Source organism: Macaca mulatta, chromosome 7 (assembly GCF_049350105.2).
Source record: "Macaca mulatta isolate MMU2019108-1 chromosome 7, T2T-MMU8v2.0, whole genome shotgun sequence".
Lineage (NCBI taxonomy): Eukaryota > Metazoa > Chordata > Mammalia > Primates > Cercopithecidae > Macaca > Macaca mulatta.
The window spans coordinates 163169367-163193924 of record NC_133412.1 but is presented as its reverse complement, the minus strand read 5'-3'; the positions used below and the strand labels follow the sequence as shown (position 1 = coordinate 163193924).

At 39.3% G+C, this 24558-nt stretch overlaps 1 protein-coding gene across 8 annotated transcripts in view; it reads left to right on the top strand.

The window, feature by feature from the left end:
- EFCAB11 (EF-hand calcium binding domain 11) overlaps window positions 1-24558 on the top strand; it is a 168036-nt gene that overhangs the window by 19700 nt on the left and 123778 nt on the right. For 7 of the 8 annotated variants that reach the window (XR_013396479.1, XM_077941608.1, XM_015144362.3 and 4 more), the window contains exons 4-5: window positions 3090-3191; window positions 4095-4185. Coding sequence is in view for 7 of the 8 variants with exons in the window: in XM_077941608.1 (XP_077797734.1) it covers window positions 3090-3191; window positions 4095-4185 (193 nt within the window). In the remaining variant the exon portion in view is untranslated. Of the gene's footprint in view, window positions 1-3089; window positions 3192-4094; window positions 4186-21590; window positions 23990-24558 lie in introns of those variants that run through there. The other variant, XM_077941606.1, reaches the window with a different exon arrangement.

The following is a 24558-nucleotide window of genomic DNA, read 5'->3' as shown; positions in this document are numbered from 1 at the left end:
TAGTAGAGACAGATTTGCCATGTTGGCCATGCTGGTCTGGAACTCCTGACCTCAACCTCTCTGCCCACCTTTGCCTCCCAAAGTGTTGGGATTATAGGCATGAGCCACCACACCTGGTCTAAAACACACATTTTAAGCCTGGCATGGTGGCATATGCCTTTAGTTCCAGCTACTGGGGAGACTGAAGTGGAGGATAACTTGAGGCTAGGATTTTGAGGCTGCAGTGCGCTGTGGCCATGCCTGTGACTAGCCTCTGCACTCCAGCCTGGGCAATGGAGCGAGACCATGTCTCTAGGAAAAAAAAAAAAAAACCCACACACATTTTAATGCTTTTTGCTAAAACTCTAAACAACATCTTCTTGTTTATTATTCATTGAACGTTACTTACTCAGCAAACATGTAATGAATGCCTACTGTCTGCTAGGCATTATGTTAAACGTGGGATAAAATTTTGAGCACTATACACTGCTTTCCCTCAGCAGGTCTCAGGCAGACATGTGGCCAAATAATTACCATAGATCCTAATCACTTCTATGATTGCATGATGAACAGAGCGCTGTCGGGTCACAGAAAGAGGACTCAGCTGAGAGAAATCAGAGACACATTCAAATAGGAGATGAGGCCTGGGTTGCATCTGGAAGGAGATGTAAACATTCCCTAGGAGAAACAAGGAGAAAGTGCATTATTCCAGGCAGTGTGTTTTATACATGCAAAGGTGTGGAGTGTGAAAGGGCCTCTTGGCTTGGGGAAGCACCAGGAAGTTGACTAGGAAGTCTTGAGAGGTAGACTGGGGTACGTTTCTGAAGGGTCTCCAAGGACATGCCATTATCAGTAAATACATTATTCAAGAATTTCAGCTACTCTAGATGCTACTTAATTGACTAGATTTTGGTGTTTTTGAAGCTAAAGTTATGGATATGACCTGATGGGCACATGGCATGGCTAGACTTCAATTTTAACCTCAGCTAGCAATTTGGCATATGGTCTCTGTCACAGGGGTGATTAGATAAGAATGGAGCTGCATCAATATGTATCCCCACAACTACAGAAAAAAAATGCTACATATGCTAATTTGCTATAGTACATACGATTGAGCACCTGCCAGGCACTCTGGTATGTGAGGGAGATATGCCCTGTTGCCTAGAAGACAGCCGGCCACCTCCTGAACTTCTCCTCTTGGTTGTCTCCAGAGCGCTAAACACTTCACACAGCTGAATGGCAACTCCTCATCTTGCCCCAATTTTGCTCTTCTCCCAGACATTCTCCTCTCTTTAAGTAGCTCTTCAAGCCACAATCTATGGGATATTCTTGACGTCTCCTTCTTTCTCACCCGCCACATCTAGTTCTTCATCAAGCTATGTTATTTAGATTCTAAAATATATCTGGAAACCTTCCACTCCTCTCATCCCCACTGCCAGCAACCCTGGCAACCACATCTCTTGCCAGTAGGCTCCTAACTGGTCTCTCTTTCTACATTTTTGCTCCCCCACCTCAGTCCCTTTATCAAGATAATGGCCAGAAAGATATTTCAAAACACATCATATAACTTCCCAATTCAGACCTTCTGTTGACTTCCTATTGCAGCTTAAATAAAACCCAAATTATTTACTGTGGTCCACAAGAGTCTGTGAGTTCTGGCCCCTGCTGCTCTCCCCAACCTCATCTTGTATCACTTCTCTCTGGCTCACTTTGTTCTAACCACAGCAGCCTGTTTTCATTTTCCCACCTTGCCACCCGACGGCCTCGGCACAGGCTGTTCCTACTGCCAGCAATGCTCTTCCTCCCAATACTAGGTCATTGGTATTGTCTCATGGTTTAGGTCTTGGCTTAAATATCTCCTCCCTGAAGGGATCTCTCCTTCACCAGAGTCTACTCTACATGAGGATTCCTAGGAATCTTTTTCACAACCTCCTGTCTTTCCCCTCATTGCCCATGCCACAGTTTGCATTGAGGTGTGTGTTTGAAAAATTGACTGCCTTCCCCACCAGATCAGTAGCTCCCTTGGGACTAGAATCACGTATATTCTCTTTTTCCCTCTATTTCCAAAGCTTAATACAGTGCCTGGACCACAGTAGGTCCTAAAATGTTATAAAGGAATCATTGAAGAACAGAAAGACATTTTTTTTTCCGTTTTAAATCTTTAAATATAAATAAAGATGTAGGAAATTAAGAAAATCATTTCTACATTTTTTAAAATGATTGGAACTATTTTACAAAAGGTATACAGCTTAGTATTACCTCACTAAAAGAAAAAAATGTGCATGTGGTTATTGTATGATTAGAGGCTATTTTTAAAACAGAGTGATAATGTTATTTTATGGAAATTTTGAGTTATAAAAATGAACCATTCTTTTTATATATGTAGAGCTCAGTTCACTAAAATGTTTAAATTCTTGGCTTTGCTCTTTAAACCTACTACAAAGATCACATTAGAATTCATTTTAATAGACATTGTAAGCACAGTATCCAATCTCATTTTATCATGCTGGGCTCTTTTATTATGAGAGTGGCAGGAAGCTGAGCCTGAGGCTGCTCCACACGTTGTGGGGTGTATCCAGGGCTGGGGATGGTGCCAGCTCTATTGTTTATGTAATATTCTCTCCACCTTTATCTGTGGTATGCAATTGGTATTGACTTTTAAGAAACTACTTCTCTGACCCGATCTCCCAGTTGGAAAAAAACCTGCCATAGTGACATCTGGCTAGGAAAAAAGGGATCAAAGAAGCATAAGGAAAGAAAAATTATGAGACCTTGTTTAATAAGTAGTTTCCTGCTTATTAGATCTGTTGCAGGGAAGAGTGTTACACTTTTTTCAAGGTCACCATTTCTTTACCCCTGGAAAAAGCTCAGTGAACCCTAAAAGTGTCTTGTATTTTCACTATTGATTTCTAGTGTTGGGTCTGTTAAATGTTAGCATTTAGCAAAATGCCTTTTTTGGTCTTCAGGAAACTTTACAGATCTTGAGTAAATACCACAATTAAGATAAAATTAGATAATTTGTGATATTTATTACTGTTCATTTCTGTTTAATTTTTTCTTAAAGAGAAAGACAGTAACCTTTGACAAATTGTTCTTTCCCCAACTTTCAGGTATATTACTCGAGGGGTTTTTAAATATTGTCAGGAAAAAGAAGGAAGCTCAACGGTATCGGAATGAAGTAAGACACATCTTCACAGCCTTTGACACATACTGTAAGTGTCTCTAACGTGTTTTGATGTAAAAAAAAAAATTGCTATTAAGGGATTGAGAATAGGATTATATACCCAGTAAATCAAATATATAATATACTTGGAAGATTATATTACTGTATTCGTTAGATGTTACCTTAGGTATTGGTGCACATTTTTTTCTCCATCGTGATTTTAAATTCTTGACATTTACCGCGGATGAAGTGGTATTTACAGTTATATGGTTGTGTTAATATATTGTACCTTGATTGTCATGGGGACCGCAAAAGGACTGGCCATGGGGGATATAGGCCATGAGCCACCTATGGAGGTGTGGGAGACTGTGTGACTTCTTCATCAACTCTTGGTCTGACCTACATATGATTGATGGAATTGTTTTCCCACATAGGGTGTGGCTGAGAGGGGTGGGTGGCTGTAGACCCCCTAGGCCCCACAGATCATACACAGAGTGAAAAGACTCATGGCGTCCAGGTTCAATGTCTTGACTGCTGTTATGGTTTCCTTCTAAATATTAATATTTCATGATTCTAATACCAAGCAAAGGAAAAGACATGAATTTTGAAGACTGCCTTGTTTTGGTAACTCACAAAGACTCAAAGTCTAACACCACTGTTACAGTGCATGTCTCCGTATAGTGCTATCCCGGGGACTGAGAGAATCGGCAAAATGATAGGGCCAGAAGTGACCTTCAAGATCAGCTGGGACTGCACTGAAGGAAAGTATTATTAGAATCTCAAATTATTCCAATGAGACTATCTCAGATTACCTTATATGTGAAACCAACCATAAACTATTGCTTTTCTCCTAGTAATATGTTAAAGTAAGTTTTTCACAAATGTTATGGCTGAAGTAACAGTTGATAGGTCTTATCAAAGTAAGTGAATATTTTTTATTGTTTTCAAATAGATCGTGGATTTTTAACTTTGGAAGATTTCAAAAAAGCATTTAGGCAGGTGGCTCCCAAGTTACCAGAAAGGACTGTTCTTGAAGTATTCAGGTGAGGCATCAAAATCCTTCTGTACACCATCCTCTTTTGATTTACCATTTGCTTTTACATGTTTTTGATTTTATGGAAAGCACTTATTTATTCTGATTTTTCAGTCAGGAACATTTGTCTCTTGCAGCATAGTGTCATGATCCAGGAGGGAAATCTATAGTTAACTATGGATCCTTCCACACCCGTGACAGTGGACTGTAAAGTCGGGGGAGCGCTTGCACACCAGGCAGGTGCATACAAGCATTTATGAGTAGCGGCAGGAGAGGAATAGGAAGAAAGAATAACTTCTTCAGATACTTACGTGTGACCCAAGGGAAAATGAAGCTTTAGTAATATTTAGCATGGACGCTGGTGTCCTCACATGGTCTGCATTTCAGATGAACACAGGTTACATGTGATTCCTGAGTTGTCTGGAGAGAACGGTTGGAGTTGCCTGATGGTAGCCCCCTCATTCCCTTGCTTTCAAAGCCACTGACACATGTTGCTGTTCACACATACCTGATAAAGTGGATTTAAAGATTATATTATGTGGTTCTTATGAACGAATCCTGACAAAATGGACAAGTGGCTTAAAAGCAGTTTCTGTTAGGAAACTGCAGATTGAAGGTAGTATTAATAGTGCAAACACATGCTGATGTGAGAACACAGCAGAGCTGTCTCTTCTCTGACTCCCAGCATGAGCTCTTCATCAACCCTGTTAACAGGTGTATTCATTAGCGTTCAGCACACTAATGAGAGCCAGAAAACCCAAAAGAACGGAAACTCAGAAAATACAGAAATTCATTTCTCTGTCATATAAACATCGGCAAACCAGGGATGAATGTTGACCATACAGTCGGGAAGGATCCAGATTGCCCGTTTTCTTGTTGCTCTGGCTGTATCAACACCTGGCTTCTCCCTCTTGCTCCAAGATGGTTGCTTAAGTTTCAGCAGTCAAATCTGAATTCCAGCTGGTTAGGAGAAAAAGAAAGCAGAAGGTATGCACTCCTTTTCAGGACATATATTTTTTCCACTTACAACCCAGTGACCAAAACTTAGTTCCAAGGTCATGCACAGCTGCAAGGGGGAAGAGTTTTGGAAAAGGTAGTCTTTGCTCTGGGCAATGATGTGCCCACGAATAGAGGTTTTGATACCAAGGAAGAGGGAGAGAGAATGGATATTGGGGGACATCTCGCAGATGTTCCCATCTGGGATAAAAGTAACTTAATGAAATACGACCAGAGCCAGCCCTTCTCAATAGAAATTATTAAATAAGTTATTTGAATGAAGATTTGCAGTCATTATCATTAACAGTGACATATATGAAATTCATTTGCTGTATCGTTGACAAGCAAGCTACTAAGCCAGCTATTGAAGAAGAGCAAAGAAGTTAAAGCCAGATGCATACAAAATGCTTATAGGAAAATATTACTTAGTTGATTTTGTAAAAGCAAATCCTTTAAAATGTAGCATCTTTGTATTTTGTGATGAGATAGGTAATGAATATCAGTATACTTCTACCATGCAAAAGTTGTTTTTAACAAAGGAACTAAAAATTGATACTCATTTTCTTTTTACAAAAAGACAAGTTGTCCAAATTTGATGAACTTTTTGTGTTAAATGGTTTTAGTAGATACTACCTTATATAGATTTTTGAAAAATATATTTAAATGTAGCCATTCAGGCAATGTTTTAATGATGAATGAGAAAATAACACCTTCTTAGAAGAAAAGCTGTGCTATAGGGAGAACATTTTTGAAATAGATGTTTCAAAATGTTACTTTATTTTAAAACATAATGTATGTCACCTATTAAAATTCATATCTTCACGTTTGGTATGTTTAAAATGGAATGTCCTGGCCAGGCATGGTGGCTCATACCTGTAATCCCCGCACTTTGGGAGGCCAAGGTGGGTGGATCACTTGTAGGTCAGGAATTCGAGACCAGCCTGGCCAACATGGCGAAACCCCATCTGTACTAAAAAGACAAAAATTAGCTGGGTATGGTAGCACGTGCTGTAGTCCCAGCTACTCGGGAAGCTGAGGCAGGAGAATCACTTGAACCTGGGATGTGGAGGTTGCAGTGAGCTGAGATCACACCTCTGCACTCCAGCCTGGGTGACAGAGTGAGACTCCGTCTCAAAAAAAAAAAAAAAATCTACAAAGTTGGTGATTTTAGCACATAATTATTAAAAACAGAAATTTGGCCTGGTGTGGTGGTTCAAACCTAGCACTTTAGGAGGCCAAAGCAGGAGGATTGCTTGAGGCCAAGAGTTCAAGACCAGCCTGGGCAACATAGACCCAATCTCTACACAAAATACAAAAATTAGCCAGGTGTGTTGGCATATACCTGTAGTCCTAGCTACTAGCTACTTGGGAGGCTGAGATGGGAAGATCTCTTGAGCCCAGAAGTTTGAGGCTACAGTGAGCCATGGTTGCACCACTACACCCCAGCCTGGGCAACAGAGCAAGACCCTATCTCTTAAAAAAAATGTGTATATACATATATATATATGTATTTGTCCATCTTTCCATGGGTTACAGTATATCTTGAAAATGTATTAAAGCTATTGAATTATATATAAAATTATATATATTGAATTATATATGTAATATATAATTATGATTGGAATTATATATATTAATGTATATAATTGTATATATGTAATATATAATTATAGATATTTAAGTATATATAATATGTAATATATAATTATTTAATTATATATAATCTATAACTAATTGCATTTAATATATATGCAATATATAATTATATAATTGATATAATTGTATATAATTTGTTATATATAATTATAATTATACATAAATATATAACTAATATATTAATAATTGTATATATGATTATATATGATTAACATATATAAACATATATAATTATATATATAATTCAATAGCGAGATATCAGGAAAGATGGACATTTACCAGCTGAATTTTAGTTGGCGTTAACAACAAAATAATAATTTTAGAAAATACAACAAATTTTCAAATTCCTAAACCTTTACATTATCAGAGGATGGAGTCACTGGCATGATGACCTTTTCCCATTTTGATCTATGTATTTTCATGAGTTACCTGTACTATCCATTAAAACCAAGTATCCAAACAAATTGAATTTTAAATTGCTCACTTACAAAATATTAAGCCAAGATTTTCAGAAATAATAAAGTATATTAATGTACATTGTTCTAGTTAAGTATTATTAATAATTTCTAGTGACATCAGAAAGTTATTTTCCATTAATGAATAAAATATTTTTATCTTTAATTCTTTAGAAATTTCTATACTTTAACCATGTACATAGTATATTAATATAATAACACATGTGCTCCTCTATAAATAAGTATATTCATGTTGTGGAATATATGCCCACAAATCTTGTACTTCCTAGGGTTGTGAGACCAAAACAGTTTGGAAACTGCAACATACAGCCAAAGAAGATACTTTGTTGATTGAATATGGGCTTTTTAAACTCTCAATTGTATTTTTATAATATCACAATCCCAAAATTAGACTAAATAACGAATAACACGATCAGGCACGGTGGCTCGTGCCTGTAATCCCAGCACTTTGGGAGGCCGAGGCGGGCAGATCACCTGAGGTCAGGAGTTCGAGACCAGCCTGGCCAACATGGCGAAACTCCATCTGTACTAAAAAGTACAAGAATTAGCCGGGTGTGGTGGTGGGCATCTGTAATTCCAGCTACTCAGGAGGCTGAGGCAGTAGAATCGCTTGAACCCAGGAGGTGGAGGTTGCAGTGAGCCGAGATCACGTCACTGCACTTCAGCCTGGGCAACAAGAGCGAGACTCCGTCTCAAAAAAAAAAAAAAGAATAACACGTATTAAAGGAAGTTGTGAACTCGAAAAATTATTTCCTTTTTGTGTAAATTGAAGTAGGCCAAAGAAACAGAGATGTCTAACATATCACACATATCCTTATTTCAGTCATGCAAACAATTTTCAATAATAAAAAAAAGCAACTGCTGAGGCTGTTAGCGATGCAAAATTATTTAATGTTTCCAAGGTTAGACGTTCACTTTTTGAGATGCTTGAGTAGCTTTTCACTTAATTAACCAGCATGTATGGGTTTCGTTACCCAGGTCCACAGTTCACTACACAGGTCCAGAAAAAAAGCTGATCTCTGAAAAGCACTAGAAGAAGGCAGCTAGAGAGGGAGAATTCTAATTAGGCCGGGGTCCTCTGTGGCTTGAATGACTGAAGAAGTTTTTATAGTCTTCAATTCAGTGACTGCCAGATTCTTCCCAAAGAAATTTCTAGAGATCAAGAGTAGGCTCTTTCGAAAGTACTTGCCCGCATTACACTTTAATTTTACAAACCAAAGAACAGCAGTTCAACCCACTAAACAACAAAAACAATCCAAAGAGAGAGATTTGGACATAGGCATCAAGGAATCATTTCACTTTATAATTTAATAGAAACACTGGTGCATCATTCATTAATTTGGAAAGTGAGAACTAAATGTAACATAATTTTGTAAGGTTTGTGAATTGTTGCCTAGGTATTCTGGTGATGTTTACTTTAGTGATTTAATCATTAATGAAAGCAATGTGGTTTTTTAGAAAACATATTATTAGGGTTCATAACATTCACATTTTGTTGTGCAATCATAATCTCCTGTTTTGATTTAGTCGTAGCTCTACAGTTGAATGAATTCAAAGCTCACCGCCAGGCCTTTTGCTATGGTTTCTGCTTAACTGAAGTTTATCCTCAAGTAGGGATCATAGGAATTATATTCCCCACTGTCTTTCATGTTCAAAAATGCTTATCTGGGTCACTGTATTTGAATAAAAATATGTAATGGATTGAATGCTAACATTTTTGAGTCACATTCTTTTTCTTTGAGAACATTGGTTATGCTTATATTGGAAGTCCTTTTAAGTTTTTTGCTAATTTTTATTTTATTGCTTGCTTTGCTCTTAATATATTACCATGTCACTTAGTGTATTTTCAACAATATCTATTCTCCTTCATACTGCATCCAATTTGGCATTTTTCTTTTTCTGTTTTGGTTTTACTTTTCTCTTACATTTCTTTCTTGAGCTGTATCAGCTGATGTCTCATATCCTTTTGTTGTTTTGCTGTATCTTGTTATTTTTGTAGTATCTCCCGTATCAACGTTCAGCTCTTGTTTTATAGAGGCATTTGTTTTATTAGGGGAAACAGTGATTTTTCAGATTTTATTTTATTTTATTTTATTTTTTGAGACGGAGTCTCGCTCTGTCGCCCAGGCTGGAGTGCAGTGGCCGGATCTCAGCTCACTGCAAGCTCCGCCTCCCGGGTTTACGCCATTCTCCTGCCTCAGCCTCCCGAGTAGCTGGGACTACAGGCGCCCGCCACCTCGCCCGGCTAGTTTTTTGTATTTTTAGTAGAGACGGGGTTTCACCATGTTAGCCAGGATGGTCTCGATCTCCTGACCTTGTGATCCACCCGTCTCGGCCTCCCAAAGTGCTGGGATTACAGGCTTGAGCCACCGCGCCCGGCCTCAGATTTTATTTTTAAATGAGTGATTGCTTGGGGGAAGATAATTATAACTTTTTCCACATAAATTATTGAAAGCAAGTTTTCTACCAAGAGAAAAGTTGTGAGGAACAAATTACTTTCATAAACCAAGGGATATCTCATATAAAAAATTCAAAATTGGTACTCATTTGTTATGTCTAAAGATATCATAAAATCTTTAATACTTGGATTTCAAAATTTGAGACTTTTTTCAGTGTTTGAAACTTAAAACTTTCGGGTGGGTGTGGTGGCTCATGCCTGTAATCCAACACTTTGGGAGGCCGAGATGGGCAGATCGCTTGAGACCAGCCTGGCCAACGTTGTGAAACCCTGTCTCTACTAAAAAAAAAAAAATTAGCCTGGCATGGTGTTGCACACCTGTAATCCCAGCTACTCAGGAGGCTGAGGCACAAGAATTGCTTGAACTTTGGAGGCAGAGGTTGCAGTGAGTCAAGATCATGCCACTGTACTCCAGCCTGGGCGATGGAGCAAGACTCTGTCTCAAAAAAAACTCGCCTCTACTGAAAATACAAAAGTTAGCTGGGTGTGGTCGCACGTGCCTGTAGTCCCAGCTACCTGGGAGGCTGAGGCAGGAGTATCACTTGAACCTGGGAGTCGGAGGTTGCAGTGAGCCTAGACTGCGGCATTGCACTCCAGCCTGGGTGACAGAGCAAGACTTCGTCTCAAAAAAAAAAAAAAAAATACCATAACTTTGCTTTCCTCTTAGAACTAGTAGTCACAATTTGTGTATTCGTGTACTATATCAAAGATGATGTTTCATTATTAGTCAGAATTTCTACCCACTAAAAATGGCAGAAGATCAAGAGATATAAGAGCTGTTTGTACTATAGTACTGTTTGTACTATAGAGTTAATGTTAGATAATAGGCTGTTTTGAGCAATTAAAAGTTAAGTAAGAAATGTCTTTCCTCTTTAACGCTAATAAAACTTGTGGGAAATTTTGTAGCACTATCTCTTGTTTTCAATGTTCAGAAATCTTCAGTGACTGTAAGGGGTAAAGTTAAACTCTTTAACCTGGCTTTCCAACATCTGGTCCCCTTTCCAAACTCATCTTTCATCAGTCCCAAATTCCTGTGTTTCCCTTGGCATGGTACTTGTTCCTTTGATTATGTGATGTGCATTTATACTTCATTCTGTTTCGCTTGCCTAGCAGTGCCTTTCCCTACTCTTACCTGTCCAGATTTAAACCATCTTTAAAGGTCCTCCTCAATAAAGCCTTTCTTTCTCTACATTGTATGGTCTTCTTTCCCTAAACGTTGATAGTATTTACTGTTATGTATTTTTTCATTCACCTACTTGATAAATGAAAACACCGTGTATATGATTATCCCCATACGTTAGTACAAGTTCTTTGAGTTTATGGACTTATATCTGTAATCGCCACTGCCCTTGGCATGTTGCTTTATGCATTGCAGTTAATAAATAATCATTGGTCCATTGCCACTTATTCCAAATGCCCAGTGACAGTAAAATTCTATTTTCTTTGTGGTTTAATTTATTTCTCATAAACTAGGAAAGAGTACTTTAAAATGCAGTCAGGAGCTTCATAGCCACATGTGGCTTTGCTTTCTATTTTTCTCTGTCTACGTGTGATTTTCATGAATTAATCTCTGGTGGTCTCTTTTTGCTTTATTTTGGAGGCATTTTTGGTTCATGATTTAGCTTCGGCTGTCATCAGGAAGCTGGCTTAATATTCTTTCTTGACTTTGCCCACCATCAACACCCTGTGGTATTTCTGGCTGGCATTTTTCTCTGCATGGATATGTTTACTTCTCCATGCCTAGGAACCTTCTCCATCTCATTGTAAGCACTGCTATTTGTATATTCCCACCACCTGTCAGTTGGCAAAAAGCTCTGGGAAGCTGCTTTTGCTTCCCAGTCGTGGGATGAAATGTGAATGTGCATAAGGTCCATGCCCTGACCCAGCGTCCAAGATCCTGAGTGCACAGGCGTATTGCCACATACTGATGTAAAGTGGAAATATCGAGGCACCAAATGCTCCCGTCATGACTGGAGACATTTAAAGTTATATCCTGATATTTTTGGTGTAAGAATCCCTTTCTTCACATTATGCAAGGGAAGGTCAAAGGATATAGGACATCTAACTCTCCTTTTTTGAATATTAGAAATTGGGTGCAAATAAGAATGTCATTGCTCGTTGAATAAGATATTTTCAAAATCAGAGTATTTGTAGGGGCTAGGGCTTAGGAATGCAATTGTAAAAGGGAGTGATGGATATTCTCTTGGCAGAAAAATTATATAGATGTTATATCACAGCCATTATAGAGGTAAGGACTGTCACCACCTTGGGTAAAACAAACTAATAGGCTCTTCTGTTACGCTGATTGGAAGAGTCTTAGAGAGCTGAGGGCCTAAAGGAAAGTGATTTCGGAGAGCATTTATTTTTTCATGTCATTTGCATCTCTTTTGAAATGTTTGAAATGTTATTTCTCACTATAGTTTTTAGCTTCCTATAATTCCTTTCTGCCAGCAGCCGACTTGTTGAGTATCATTTTCCTGGTCCGTCTCTAACGAGAGAAGATTTCCCAGTCATTATTTTGTGCCTCAGAATGATTCTGTATATAATCATGCAACTTCAATAAGATCACAATTAAAATGAGCACCTAATTTAGTGACTGTGACTATTGGTCTTTGAGTATCTGCCTGCTTCCGGGTATAGAAAAATCCAAAAAACACCTAGGAATCATATTTCACTCTTTGTAGCCATACATAGATAACAGTCATCCGCTATACCTTCTGTGTGAGTGGCATGACCAAAGAAGTAGACTTCTTGAGGTCCCAATTTTTATTTCATGAAATTTTGTGTCTTCTCTGCAATGGAAATGCTTTAGTTTTTATTTCAGTGGTTTTGTTTCAAAATTATATTGTCAGAGATTCCCTTTTCTTATTGTCCTCTTGCACATGCTTACAGGATGGGGAGTATGAATGTGTGTTAGCTTTTCAAGCTGACCTCAGAATTTCCTCTCTGAGGGACTTCTAGGCACTTTCACATGTGATATATTAAATAAAACTGTACTTTAAAAATTCAGCTATAGAAATAATTATATTCTAGTCATTTTAAGAAAATACCAATTTTTCGGAGGGTTCTTAATTGGTTTTGATTGTCTTTTTTACCAGTATGAACTTTAGAAATGGAGGAATTGAAACTCAAAAACTGGACCAGGAAGCAAGTAGAGAAGATGACTTTGTTATATAGATTTTCAAATATGTAACAATATGTTTCAAATATGTTATTTTCATTTCTTCAGTTAAGCTAACTTATGAAGAATATATTATTAGATTGGAAGGGATATTTAGTCTCTTCACATTTAGGAAGCTCAGATTTTGAAGTCCTCTCTTATGTTAAACCCATCCGGATACAAATTCTATTCATCCTTCAAGGCCCAGCTATTAAGATATTTCTTATCTCGAAAGCTGGCCCTACCCTGCCACCTTTTGGAAAGACACCTTTCCAAAAAGGAAATTGTCTTCACCTTCTGCTTTAAACTCCTAATCTTTCGTAAATATCTTTCTTCTTCATGCTTTTTCATAGTTATTTGTACCCATGTGTTATTTCCAGTGTCAGAATGGGAGCTAAACGTGAGAAGGCATAGTAGGGTATTCATGATCACACTCCCCACGCTCCTAGCACAGTTTTGTAGGTCTTCAATAGATGACTTCATCTTATGTAAATGATTGGCTTATTTCATTGGAAAAAAAAAACAAAACAGGCTTTTTATTACTATTATTTGTTTTACTCTTTAAATACCACACTGGCACCATGTTAAGGTCAGGAGTCCAGTCAAACCCCAGGATGAGTTCCAGGCCCAGCTCTGCCTCTGACCCATTTTTCCACAAATCAGTGAACCTTTCTGGACTGCACTCTCATCTGAAAAAAAAGGGTGTTGTGTTATAGGATCTGGCAGGCTTCTCCAACTCTGAAATTCACTGGTGGCGTCATCTATCATGGAGAATAGCATGGCCGTCTCCTTTATTTTCTCTGCGTATCACAGATATTATTCAGAATCTACCACAGCATGAATATAGATGTGGTCTGTCAGTGTGACAAAGACTGTTCTCAAGAGGAAATTACTGGGTTTGACAGCTACCCAACCCTGGGTTTAGTTTTTGGGATGTCACTATAGAAAGTGTTGTGGCCGATGTATCCAATTCCTCATCTACATATATGGCTGAATATGCCGTTCTTGCTGTAATAGCATGAGGGCTATTTTTCTTTTAATTCAGCTGTCACATAGGAAACTGCTGCCATGGTTTCTTTCTATGACCAAATGTTGCTAACCCTTTCAGTCATCCTTGAAGTTATTAATAGCCACACATCATGAATGTATTCATGCCATTTCCTTTATAGAAAAAGGAATCAATTTCTCGTGTTTTTCTTTTGTAGTAGATAGCTAACTTCTAGGTGGAATTTTTGAAAATATTGAATTTCATATTTATAAAATAAGAGAAATCTGTATTTAATAAAATACATATTTTATGAGATGCTTAACATTGTTTTAAAATGCCATGACAAAGTAGGCCAGGAATTAAGAATTACATCAAAGTTTTGATTGTCCACCTTATATATAGACTAAAATCAAGACCGAAGATTTCCAGTACTACATTTTTATCGATGACAGCAACCTATGAGTTTGCTGCCTTATGTCTGGCCATCTTGTCCACCTACCTCCTACCCCATCATTCTCCTCCATCAGGCTACCTTGAATAGATGCATCCTTGACATTCAAAGAGTTCTCCAAAGACCAGTGGCATCAGCATCAGGGAGCTTATTAGCGATGCCTAATCTTAGGACCCACTCCAAAGGTACTGAGTCAGACATATTTACTTTAATATTCCTAGGTAATTCATATGCACATTAAAGTTTGAAAATCATTGGCCTACCCTACTTAAATTTTGGATAATTCGAGTAAATTATCATTTCTATTTATGTTACTTCCTAACTTCAATAGTTTTTTATTCCCTACCAGATAATGTCTAGATTCCTTAGCCTGACATGCAAGGCCCCTATAGACAGAAACATACAAGGCCCTATAGACAGAAATAGCTGTGCCTTTTTTGCATGTCCCCCAGTATTTCATCCTACTCCATCACTCTGGTCTTCTTGCCATATACTGTCTCATTTCTCTCCTAGCATTTTTGTTCATGGCAGGTTCACTGCTCTCTTTCCTCTTCTCTCATTTCCCCATCCACATATCTGAATGGTATCCATTCCTTAGCTGAACATTCTTCTATGTAGTCTTTCTTCCTTTCTTTTTTTTTTTTTTAGACAGAGTCTCACTTTGTCACCTAGACTGGAGTTCAGTGGCACGATCTCGGCTCATTGCAACCTCTGCCTCCCAGGTTCAAGTGATTCTCCTGCCTCAGCCTCCCAAGTAGCTGGGATTACAGGTGCCCGCCACTATGCCCAGCTAATTTTTGTATTTATAGTAGAGATGGGGTTTCACCATGTTGACCAGGCTGGTCTCAACTCCTGGCCTCAAGTGATCCGCCCGCCTCAGACTCCCAGAGTGCTGGGATCCCAGGCATGAGCCACTGCACCCGGCCCTATGTAGCCTTTATCACTCCAGCCCACAAAGTATCTTTCCTCTTCTGTAGAACTCCTATAACACTTGCCATATTGACATATCTAATAGTAGTAACCACAACACCACTGGCAACTAATATTTACTGAGTGTTTTCCATGTGCCAGGCACTGTGCTGAGCAAATCCTCACATGAACCACTTGGGTTGGGCTCTGTCTGCCCCCATTTTACACATGAAGAAAAAGCTCAGAGTGTTCTAAGAACTTGCTCAAGGCCACCAGCTGGTGGCTGATGGAACCAAGGTTCAAACCCAAGGAGGCTGCCTTTCCAGCTTGTGCTCTTAATCACTGTTATATTCCTTTCTCACGTCTTTCAACAGTATAAAGACCCTGAAGGTAGGAAGCATGCTTTTGTATCCCTCCATTGCCTAGCATAAACACCAGGAAGCAAGGCCTATTCACCCTACCCTAAGAGCATTCTTGATGCACTGGCTGCATGGTTATATGGCTTTTCCCTGTTCCTACGAAGTGGTTTGGTTTGGATTGTTATACTTGAGATTTCATTTGAAAAAATATGCGAAAGGAAACTGATGCAATATTTTATCCATCAAGCTGTAGAAGGCATTCCAGTTCAGATTGCTCTGATAGGAACCCATGTGTTATGCATCTTGCCTATGGAATTATATCACAAGACCAAAGTATTTGCCAAATAAATTATAAAACCCAAGTATATTGAAAATTGCTGAATGGAGTTTTATCATAATTTTAACTGGAGTGGGAGTGCTAAACGAAATTCATGGCTTTCTCTTCATAAGGCAGGATTATACTTTGATTCACTTGGAAGACTCTTTAATCAGTTACTGTGAGTTTAGCATTGTGTTTTATAAATTCCAGCTGGGCCACATTATCTGCTCTTCTCTCCTTGGTCGCAACCTGCTGCTGGAGAAAATCAGCGCAAAGCAGTGATTAAATCCACTACAGACTTAGTGTGAAGCCTCATAGTTCCTGCACTCACTCTTGCCTCTGCCTGTCCCAGCCCTTGAAGCTACTGATGATGGCTCCTTTGGTAGACTCTGGCTCACCCATTTCCTAAGCCAGCCCCAGGAAAAGCAGAACAAGTACTAATACTAATACCCTTTACTTTCTCCCCTACTCTCCCTGTTCATCACTCACTTCTACCTGCCTCCCACTCACGGAGTTTTTAGAATCTTAAAATCCCAGGACTGGTTACTGGTGGCTAGACATGGATCCTGGACTCTTGTCATTATTCCCCATCCCGCTCCTTTCTCCCAGTGCCATGTCCTCCACATGCCACACCTCTAGTCTCCTTAGCTGCCATTAAGCCCAAGAATCAATGTTGACACCACTTTTTCCTCCTTATCTTTACTTAGGCCTCTGTCCAAGGCCCCCACCCTTTGTTCTGACCCATACTGCAGGGCCTGCACTGTTAAGTGGGCTCAGGTGCTTGGACCTGCTCCTGGCCGATCTGAGATCTGAAGCTTACTTACCATTTGCCTTCTTTCTTTAATGTGTCTGCCTCCCCATCATACATTCCAGAGTGAATTAGTTTCTCTCTCTCTCTCTCTCTCTCTCTCTCTCTCTCTCTCTCATCAAGTGTGATGACTGAGAAATCTCTCAACTCTGCCATCCACCTTCCTGGATCCTCTTGCTTAGATCCCCTGGTGCCGGCCTTGATCCCAGAATGGGACCATGTCACAATTCAGGCAGAAACTGATCTCTACTTGACCAAAGTGTTTGGGCTACCAGAATCTGTGTTCTGTACTCAGTTCCCCCACCCTGGTCCTGTGTCATTCCAGAATGCCTTCCATTTCATGCAGAGATCTGGTATGCCTGTCACTCAGGTCATGCAATACCCCTGTTGCGATCCAGGAGAAGTGTAACTCAGCTGGCTTCGGTTCCCTGTTATAGGGATGGCAAGTAGTTGACATGCCTGCCACTGACCCCTCCTGTACCTGTGGCTGCCCTCTTCTGCAGAACTCAGAGTTCTTCTCAGTACAATACCCCAAGCCAGCTCATTAGAGTTGTCATCTGAGATCAAATCTCTTGCTCTCTGTAAGGATGTATTCTCTGTCGTGGTTGTACCAAACCTTTCCCACTATGGTGCTTTGCAGGTGATCTTGCCTTTTTCTTCATGGAGAGGATCATAGCCTCTTCCTGGGTTTTCTACCTTCTCTTTACCTCTTAAGTTTTTTGAATTCCTTTAAGTTTTTTTTTTTTTTTTTTTTTTTTTTTTTGAAATGGAGTCTCGCTCTGTTACCCAGGCTGGAATGCAATGGTGCGATCTCGGCTCACTGCAGCCTCCACTTCCCAGGTTCAAGCGATTCTCCTGCCTCAGCCTCCCAAGTAGCTGGGATTACAGGCTACCATGGCCGGCTAATTTTTGTATTTTTCGTGGAGACGGGATTTCACCATGTTGGTCAGGCTGGTCTGGAACTCCTGACCTCAGGTGATCCACCCGCCTCGGCCTCCCAAAGTGCTGGGATTACAAGCATGAGCCACGACATCCGACCTTCCTTTAATTTTATTTCTAAGGAAAAGGGGTTTCTTCTTTTTTTCCCCTAATTCCTCTCTTTTGTTCTGGTCTTATCTGTTCCCCTTTTTTTGATCTAAGGCATTTCTCCGTCAGCCATTCCCACTTCTGTTTATAATGCCTATCCCTGCTTGAAGATATACTCATATCCATCCTAGAAAGCTGCTGTCTCCAAATAAGGGCCTCCAGTTGCCCCCTGTCCTTTTGCTCAGGGTTCATTGTTGCCAGCTTCTCGCAGCATTCACACCCCGCCTGGGGGAGAGTCAGTCCTTGATTCTCGCTCTTCCCCAGCTTTCATTGCACTGTATCGTCCGCTGCAGTGACAGTGCTTCCTATTCATTGATCACCGACTACATGTTACCTTCCTTAGTCCTTACAGTGACTCACCACATCAACGGCATTTCTATCCATTTTACGGATAAAGCTGAGAGTCCTTTATTGCTAAATTCAAACCAAACTGAACTAATTCACAATTATTATTATTTTTTTGGTCAAAGAAGTCACAGAACCAAGCCCCTAGGGCAATCAGAATTTTTTATTTGATTATAATCATATTGCTGGTATTTGTTAATGGTCAAGTGTTTTTGTAACCTCAAAATGTTATTTTCTGGTTTAGGAATGCCACTGCCTAGTAATGATAATGATGGAGTAGACTGAATTTACAGGTAGAATAAAATGTCTGCACTCCCATGTTAACTGCAGCATTAGTCACAATAGCCGAGATATGGAAACAACCTAACTGCCCTCCACTGGATGAATGGATAAAGAAATTGTGGTATGTGTGTACAGCAGAATATTAGTCAGCCATAAAAAAGAAGGAAATCCTGCCATTTGTGACAGCGTGGAGTCATCTGGGACATTGTGCTAAGTGAAAGAAGCCAGACACAGGAAGACAAATATTGCGTGATATTCTTTTTTTTTTTTTTTTTTCTTTTTTTTTTTTGAGACGGAGTCTCGCTCTGTCTCCCAGGCTGGAGTGCAGTGGCCAGATCTCAGCTCACTGCAAGCTCCGCCTCCCAGGTTCACGCCATTCTCCTGCCTCAGCCTCCCGAGTAGCTGGGACTACAGGTGCCCGCCACCTCGCTTGGCTAGTTTTTTGTATTTTTTAGTAGAGACGGGGTTTCACCGTGTTAGCCAGGGTGGTCTCGATCTCCTGACCTCGTGATCCACCCGTCTCGGCCTCCCAAAGTGCTGGGATTACAGGCTTGAGCCACCGCGCCTGGCCTATTGCGTGATATTCTTATATGTGAAATCTAAAATAGTCAAACTTAGAGAAAAAGAGTGAAATGGTAGTTGCCAGGGGCTGGGGAGCGGGGAAGATGGGGAGATGTCGGTCAGAGGATACAAACTTTTCGTTATAAGGTGAATAAATTCTAGTGATCTAATGTACAGCATGGTAACTATAGTTAATGTGTTGTGTACTTCAGATTTGCCAAGGGAGCAGATCTTGAGTGTTTTCAACACACATACATATATATACATACACACACACACACACACAAAAAGCATGTCAGGTGATGGATATGCTAATTGGCTTGACTGTGAGTCATTACACAAAGTATACTTTTATCAAAACGTCATCTTGTATACCTTAAATATACACAATTTTTTGTTAGTCATACCTCAAAAAATGTCTACACAGACTTAGTGAGACTCATGACATGAGTCATATTAAAGGATATATTTAGAAACAAAAATAAATGAAAGTTTTAAAATGCTTTTCTTAACCCAAGTCTTATTGTTAGGATTCCTGATAATCCAGTCATGACTTCAGTTAGGAATCCTTGCCATGGTATATCGAGACACGCGTCCAAGGAGAGGAAGGAGCAGGAGGGTCTCACTCTTGTTCTCTCCTTGTAAAAATTTAACTGTGTTTGCAGGAGAGAGTATTTGACAAATACATGAACAAATGAATGAATGAAGTGGGCAAAGAAATAGAATTAATCTGATCAAAGTTTACAAGTTCAAATTATGTGTTAAATTGGGTAGAGCAGCTGCTGGCCCTTACTTTTTTCTAGGCCTATTTCAAATGGTCTTCTTTAATAGACTTTCAATTGCAGATTTAGACTTGGAGGCTTTAACAAATATGAATTGAGTACACATTTGTATAGCAATTTAAACTGCTATTATCACAGAATTGTCATGGTAGTTTTAAACTCTGGCAGATGGCTTTTAACCAAACCCTGCCATCAGAGTCAAATTTGATTCTTTGGATGGTTCTTTCTTTTTTCTCTCTCTCTTTTACATAGTCTAGTAAAGAAGTTTCTTCAATGACCAGTTTTGTCATAAAGTTGGTGCCATTTGTTCTGTGGGTTACAAATTTATTATCACAAATGGCTAGATATACTTCTCATAGACAACTTGTATCCACAAATTTTTTTTTCTTTTTTTCTTTTTTTTTCCTGAGCCATTCTCCCTAGAAAACACATTGTTTTGGGGGGAAAAATTAGACTATCCTTCAGGGATATTTATTTTCATGATTCATTGTGCAGAGATCAGAGTTGTGCCCTAAGGGCTTGGCTCTGCTCTCTTTATACTGGTATCCATTGCTAGGTGTGGCTCAATTAAACAGGAAGGATGGCTAGATAGCATATATATTCACAGGTCAGATGGCAGCATCCATCTTTGAGACATGAATCTTGGTGGGAAAAGTTCAGTTTTTTAACAAACGTGAAATTACCTCCTCAATCATTTTTATATCAAACATTAAATTGTCTGATATAAACACTGGAGGCTAGCATAGTATTTGATACCATTTAGTTTGCTCTCTCTCTTAGTTTCTGATTTTCATTGTAGTTCTCAGTGTTTGCTTTTTCAGTGTGAGTTTATGGCAGAATAAATCAAATTAACTTTGGTGGGTAGATTGAGTTTTCTCTGGTGACCTTTACTAACCAAAACATACTTTCTTCTCAGGTGAAAAAACCAGAGTGGATTACTATTTATTTGACTGACAAAGAAATGCATTTCTAATTTTATTTAGTGACTGAAATAAGTTGCTTCACCGTAAATTAAATGTGAAATAAATGTATGATCATCTCTTAATGAACCGAACAGATTGAGAGCTAAGCACCTTTGTAGTAGACCTCTTTCGCCAGTTGGTGGTGCCAAAAACTCTGCTAAGAAACGGATTGAAAGAACAGGTTAACCAGGAGACTTTCTTAATAAGCGTTATTTTTGTAGTTTTTGAAAAATTTGTACTGAAAACATATACCCAAATTATCACATTTTCTAAGGTTAGGAAGCAAGGCTAACCCCTCTGGTGACCAGCAGAATACATTTCTATAATGATGTATAGCTTCTGTAATGATGTCGTTGGCCTATGTTAATATTCACATATTGGAAATTGTAAAGTCATATAACATCTGACTCCATCCTGGAAATAGCCTTTAGTGTGCTTGCCTGGAGAGTGGAGGAGCAAACAATAATGTGTACAGAGAAGGAGAGTGAATGTCCTTGGCTATATTTATTGTTGAATTTAGGTCTTTAAAAATATTGACTTGCGTTATTATTGCTATGATTTTTTTTTTTTTTTTTTTTTTTTTTTTTACCATTAATGTATTCCTGGAACAGCAGGAACATTGCTTTTTTTTTGGGTTGGGGCTAGGTTTGTTTGTTTAACCCTTTACTGTTTAGCCCTGAAAAAGTCCAAATGGAGCAATAGCCTGTTGCTTGAATGTGTCCTGAGATACAGTCAGAAGAACAAAGGCTTTGGAGTCAGAGAGATCAGATTTTGAATTTCCCTACATATTTCATAACTCTTTTTTTTTTTTTTTCAGACCAAGGTCTCACTCTGTTGCCCAGGCTGGAGTGCAGTGGCACAATCTCGGCTCACTACAACCTCTACCTCCCGGGTTCAAGTGATTCTCATACCTAAGCTTCCCAAGTAGCTGGGACTACAGGTGTGCACCACCACACCTGGCTAATTTTTTAGTAGAGATGGGGTTTCACCGTGTTGGCCAGGTTGGTCTCCAACTCCTGGCCTCAAGTGATCCACCTGCTTCAGCCTCCCAAAGTGCTGGGATTACAGGCGTGAGCCACATTTCCCAGCCTTTCATAACTGTCTCTTAATTACTTATGCAGATTCTCTACTGCTCAGTTTTTCCAGTTTGTAAAATGGAGATAATAGCGTCTTCCCGTGAGAGTTGACGTAAACATCACCTGAGTTAACGGATGTGCTGACTAAGTGCTCCTCACCCTGTCCTTTTCTAGTTTAAGCACAGACTCGGTTCTTTCTGAGCCTCCACCACATCCCATGCTCTTAGCCAGGGCCTTAGGACTGGAGTCTCTCCTTGTGTCTAATGATGCCTCATGCTGCATTGATGAGATGTTTCCAGGTCGTAAAGTTCCACAAAGATTTTGTAAAGACTCACAAAAGAGATACTCATATTGTTAACTATATGTGGTGTTCAGATATTTGCCCGTCTACCCTGGGATGTTTCCATGTTGATCTGAATCTGCCTAAATGTTTAAGATTGGAGAAGGGAGCACAGGGTTGCTGACAGGTGTAGCAGCAGTGTCCCCAACCATTCATTTATCCATTTATTCCACAAACTTTTACTCAACATTCTTCTTGCTGGGTCTCCGACATACAAAGATGAATTCCCAGAGAGCCTGAAGATGCTTCTGAGAGCTGCAGACTCAAGAAGCAGGATGCTTTCTGCTTGGCAGGAATTGATAAGCAGCCCTTATCTATGGAAGAGCGAGAAAGATAAATTTAAATGTTTTTTAAAGTATTATTTTTAAAACTTATAAGATTGTAAAAAATTTTTTTTAACTTTGAAAAACTGATAGTTGTATTAAGCTTTTGATAGCATCATGTTTGGAAGAATGAACAAATCAGAAGAAGGCTTCAGCGTGGTTGGTAAACTCATAAAACACTGTTAATTAGGAGCTTTAGCCCAGTATAGAATTTTAAAATACAACTGTGTAAGGTACATATGTTTTTAGGAATGGCACAACTAGTATCTTTGATTAGATGCGATTGAAAGATTCAGACCCTTAAGATTTAGAGATTATGGAATCATAGAATTGGATGGTGGCAGGGACTTTAGGAATCACATATGCCATCTCTCTTATTTTCTAGCTAAGAAAATGGAAGTCAAACGTATATGGCTCACCCAAGGTTACATAGACCTGGATCAAAACTCAGGTCTCCATGCCAAGGCGTTATTTTTCCATCCTAACTCCTATACAATGAGCCATTTTCAGTAGATAAATAGATACTTGTTCCATCTCAATAAACTTTCATGCTAAATATGGAGTATCATGTCCGCCCCATTATCAAAATGAAAACTTTGGCCGTACCTTCGACAGTTAATTAAGGTGCTCCTACTTCTATCTCAGAGCTGAGCTGAGGGGAGGCAGGGCACACCAGGCCTGTCATTCGCAGTTCTCAGCCAGAGCCAACGAGTTCCCCACAGAAGCAGGCGGCATTTTCATTCACGCCTGCCTTGCCTGCTTCTAGTTTCTTGCTAGATGAATGGCATCATATGCCGCAGGTGTATTAGTAATTTCTGAGTTTGTTCCCCACTAAAAATGACCTCATTGTTTTGTGCTTCTTTTCCATAATTATACAGTAACAGGAAAATAAACCAGCTCTGGGTACAGCCCACAGCAGAAATCTTGTGCTCTTTATGCAAGTTTGATTTATAGACGTGTACTGCAGAGCAGAGTGACTATGAAACATTCATCTTCCCATTGCTAGTTGCCATGGAAATCAAGTACACAGAGCAGTGTCATTCCAGTCCTGGTGATGCCTGCAGTAGTTTATTCCTTTGTTGTTCCCGTTTCTTAAGCAACTGCCTAGCATTCTTTCATCATTACAATTAATCATGCACACAAGTTTTTATCTTTCGTCGCGCATAGAAAGTACTAAAAACGTATGACAAAAACAGGTAGAATTTAAATATTCCTATGGCTTTAAATATGCATTTGTAATTTTCACCCTCAGTCCCACTGGAAAAATAGGTCATGTAAAAAAGAAGAGCATATATTAATGTACAGATATTTCAATAAAGAGAGCAGTATAGAAATTTGAGGGAAAAACAATGCTAAGCCCAGGAAGCCCAGGAAGCCTTAAGGAACTTCAGATCCTGAGGTCCCCCAGTGTTTAGATCTAAATCAGCCTGGGTAATGCCAACCAAAAAAAAAAAAAAAAAAAACAAGAAACAAAAAGCCCCTGAGCTGTGTATCATCAACTCCTGTTTTGTTAGTCTCCTTAATGGTTTGAACAACCTAGATATTTGCTGGATAGACATGCTAGACGTTAGAATAGAGATCCTTTTTCTCTTCAAAGGCCAATAAAGTTCCGGATATATTTTTTTTTAAGTGGAAGTAAAAGGAATTCTAGTTCTTTTTCTTTTTTCAGTGAAACCATTTTATCTCAGTTTTAACTCACATAGTTCATAGTCTATACCATACCAACAATGAATAAATGCTTGTTGATTAGCCACTGCCTTCTTTTGTGGACTTCTGGCCATTCTGTTGGCTAAGAAAGCGTGTTCTAGAATAATTGTCTGGATCTAAATCCCTGCTACATGGCTTATTAGCTGTGAGGCCTTTGAAAAGTATCTCAGCTTGCCTTAGTTTCCCCATCTGTAGAGGGAACAGCTATAAAATTAAGATAATGACGGGTTGTTAGGAGGCTTAACGGAGATAATTCATGCAAATGGCTCAGCCCTGTGCCTGGCACAGGACATGTGCTCTGTCAGTGGGGACTGCTGCCGTGGCAGTGGTGGTTTCTAT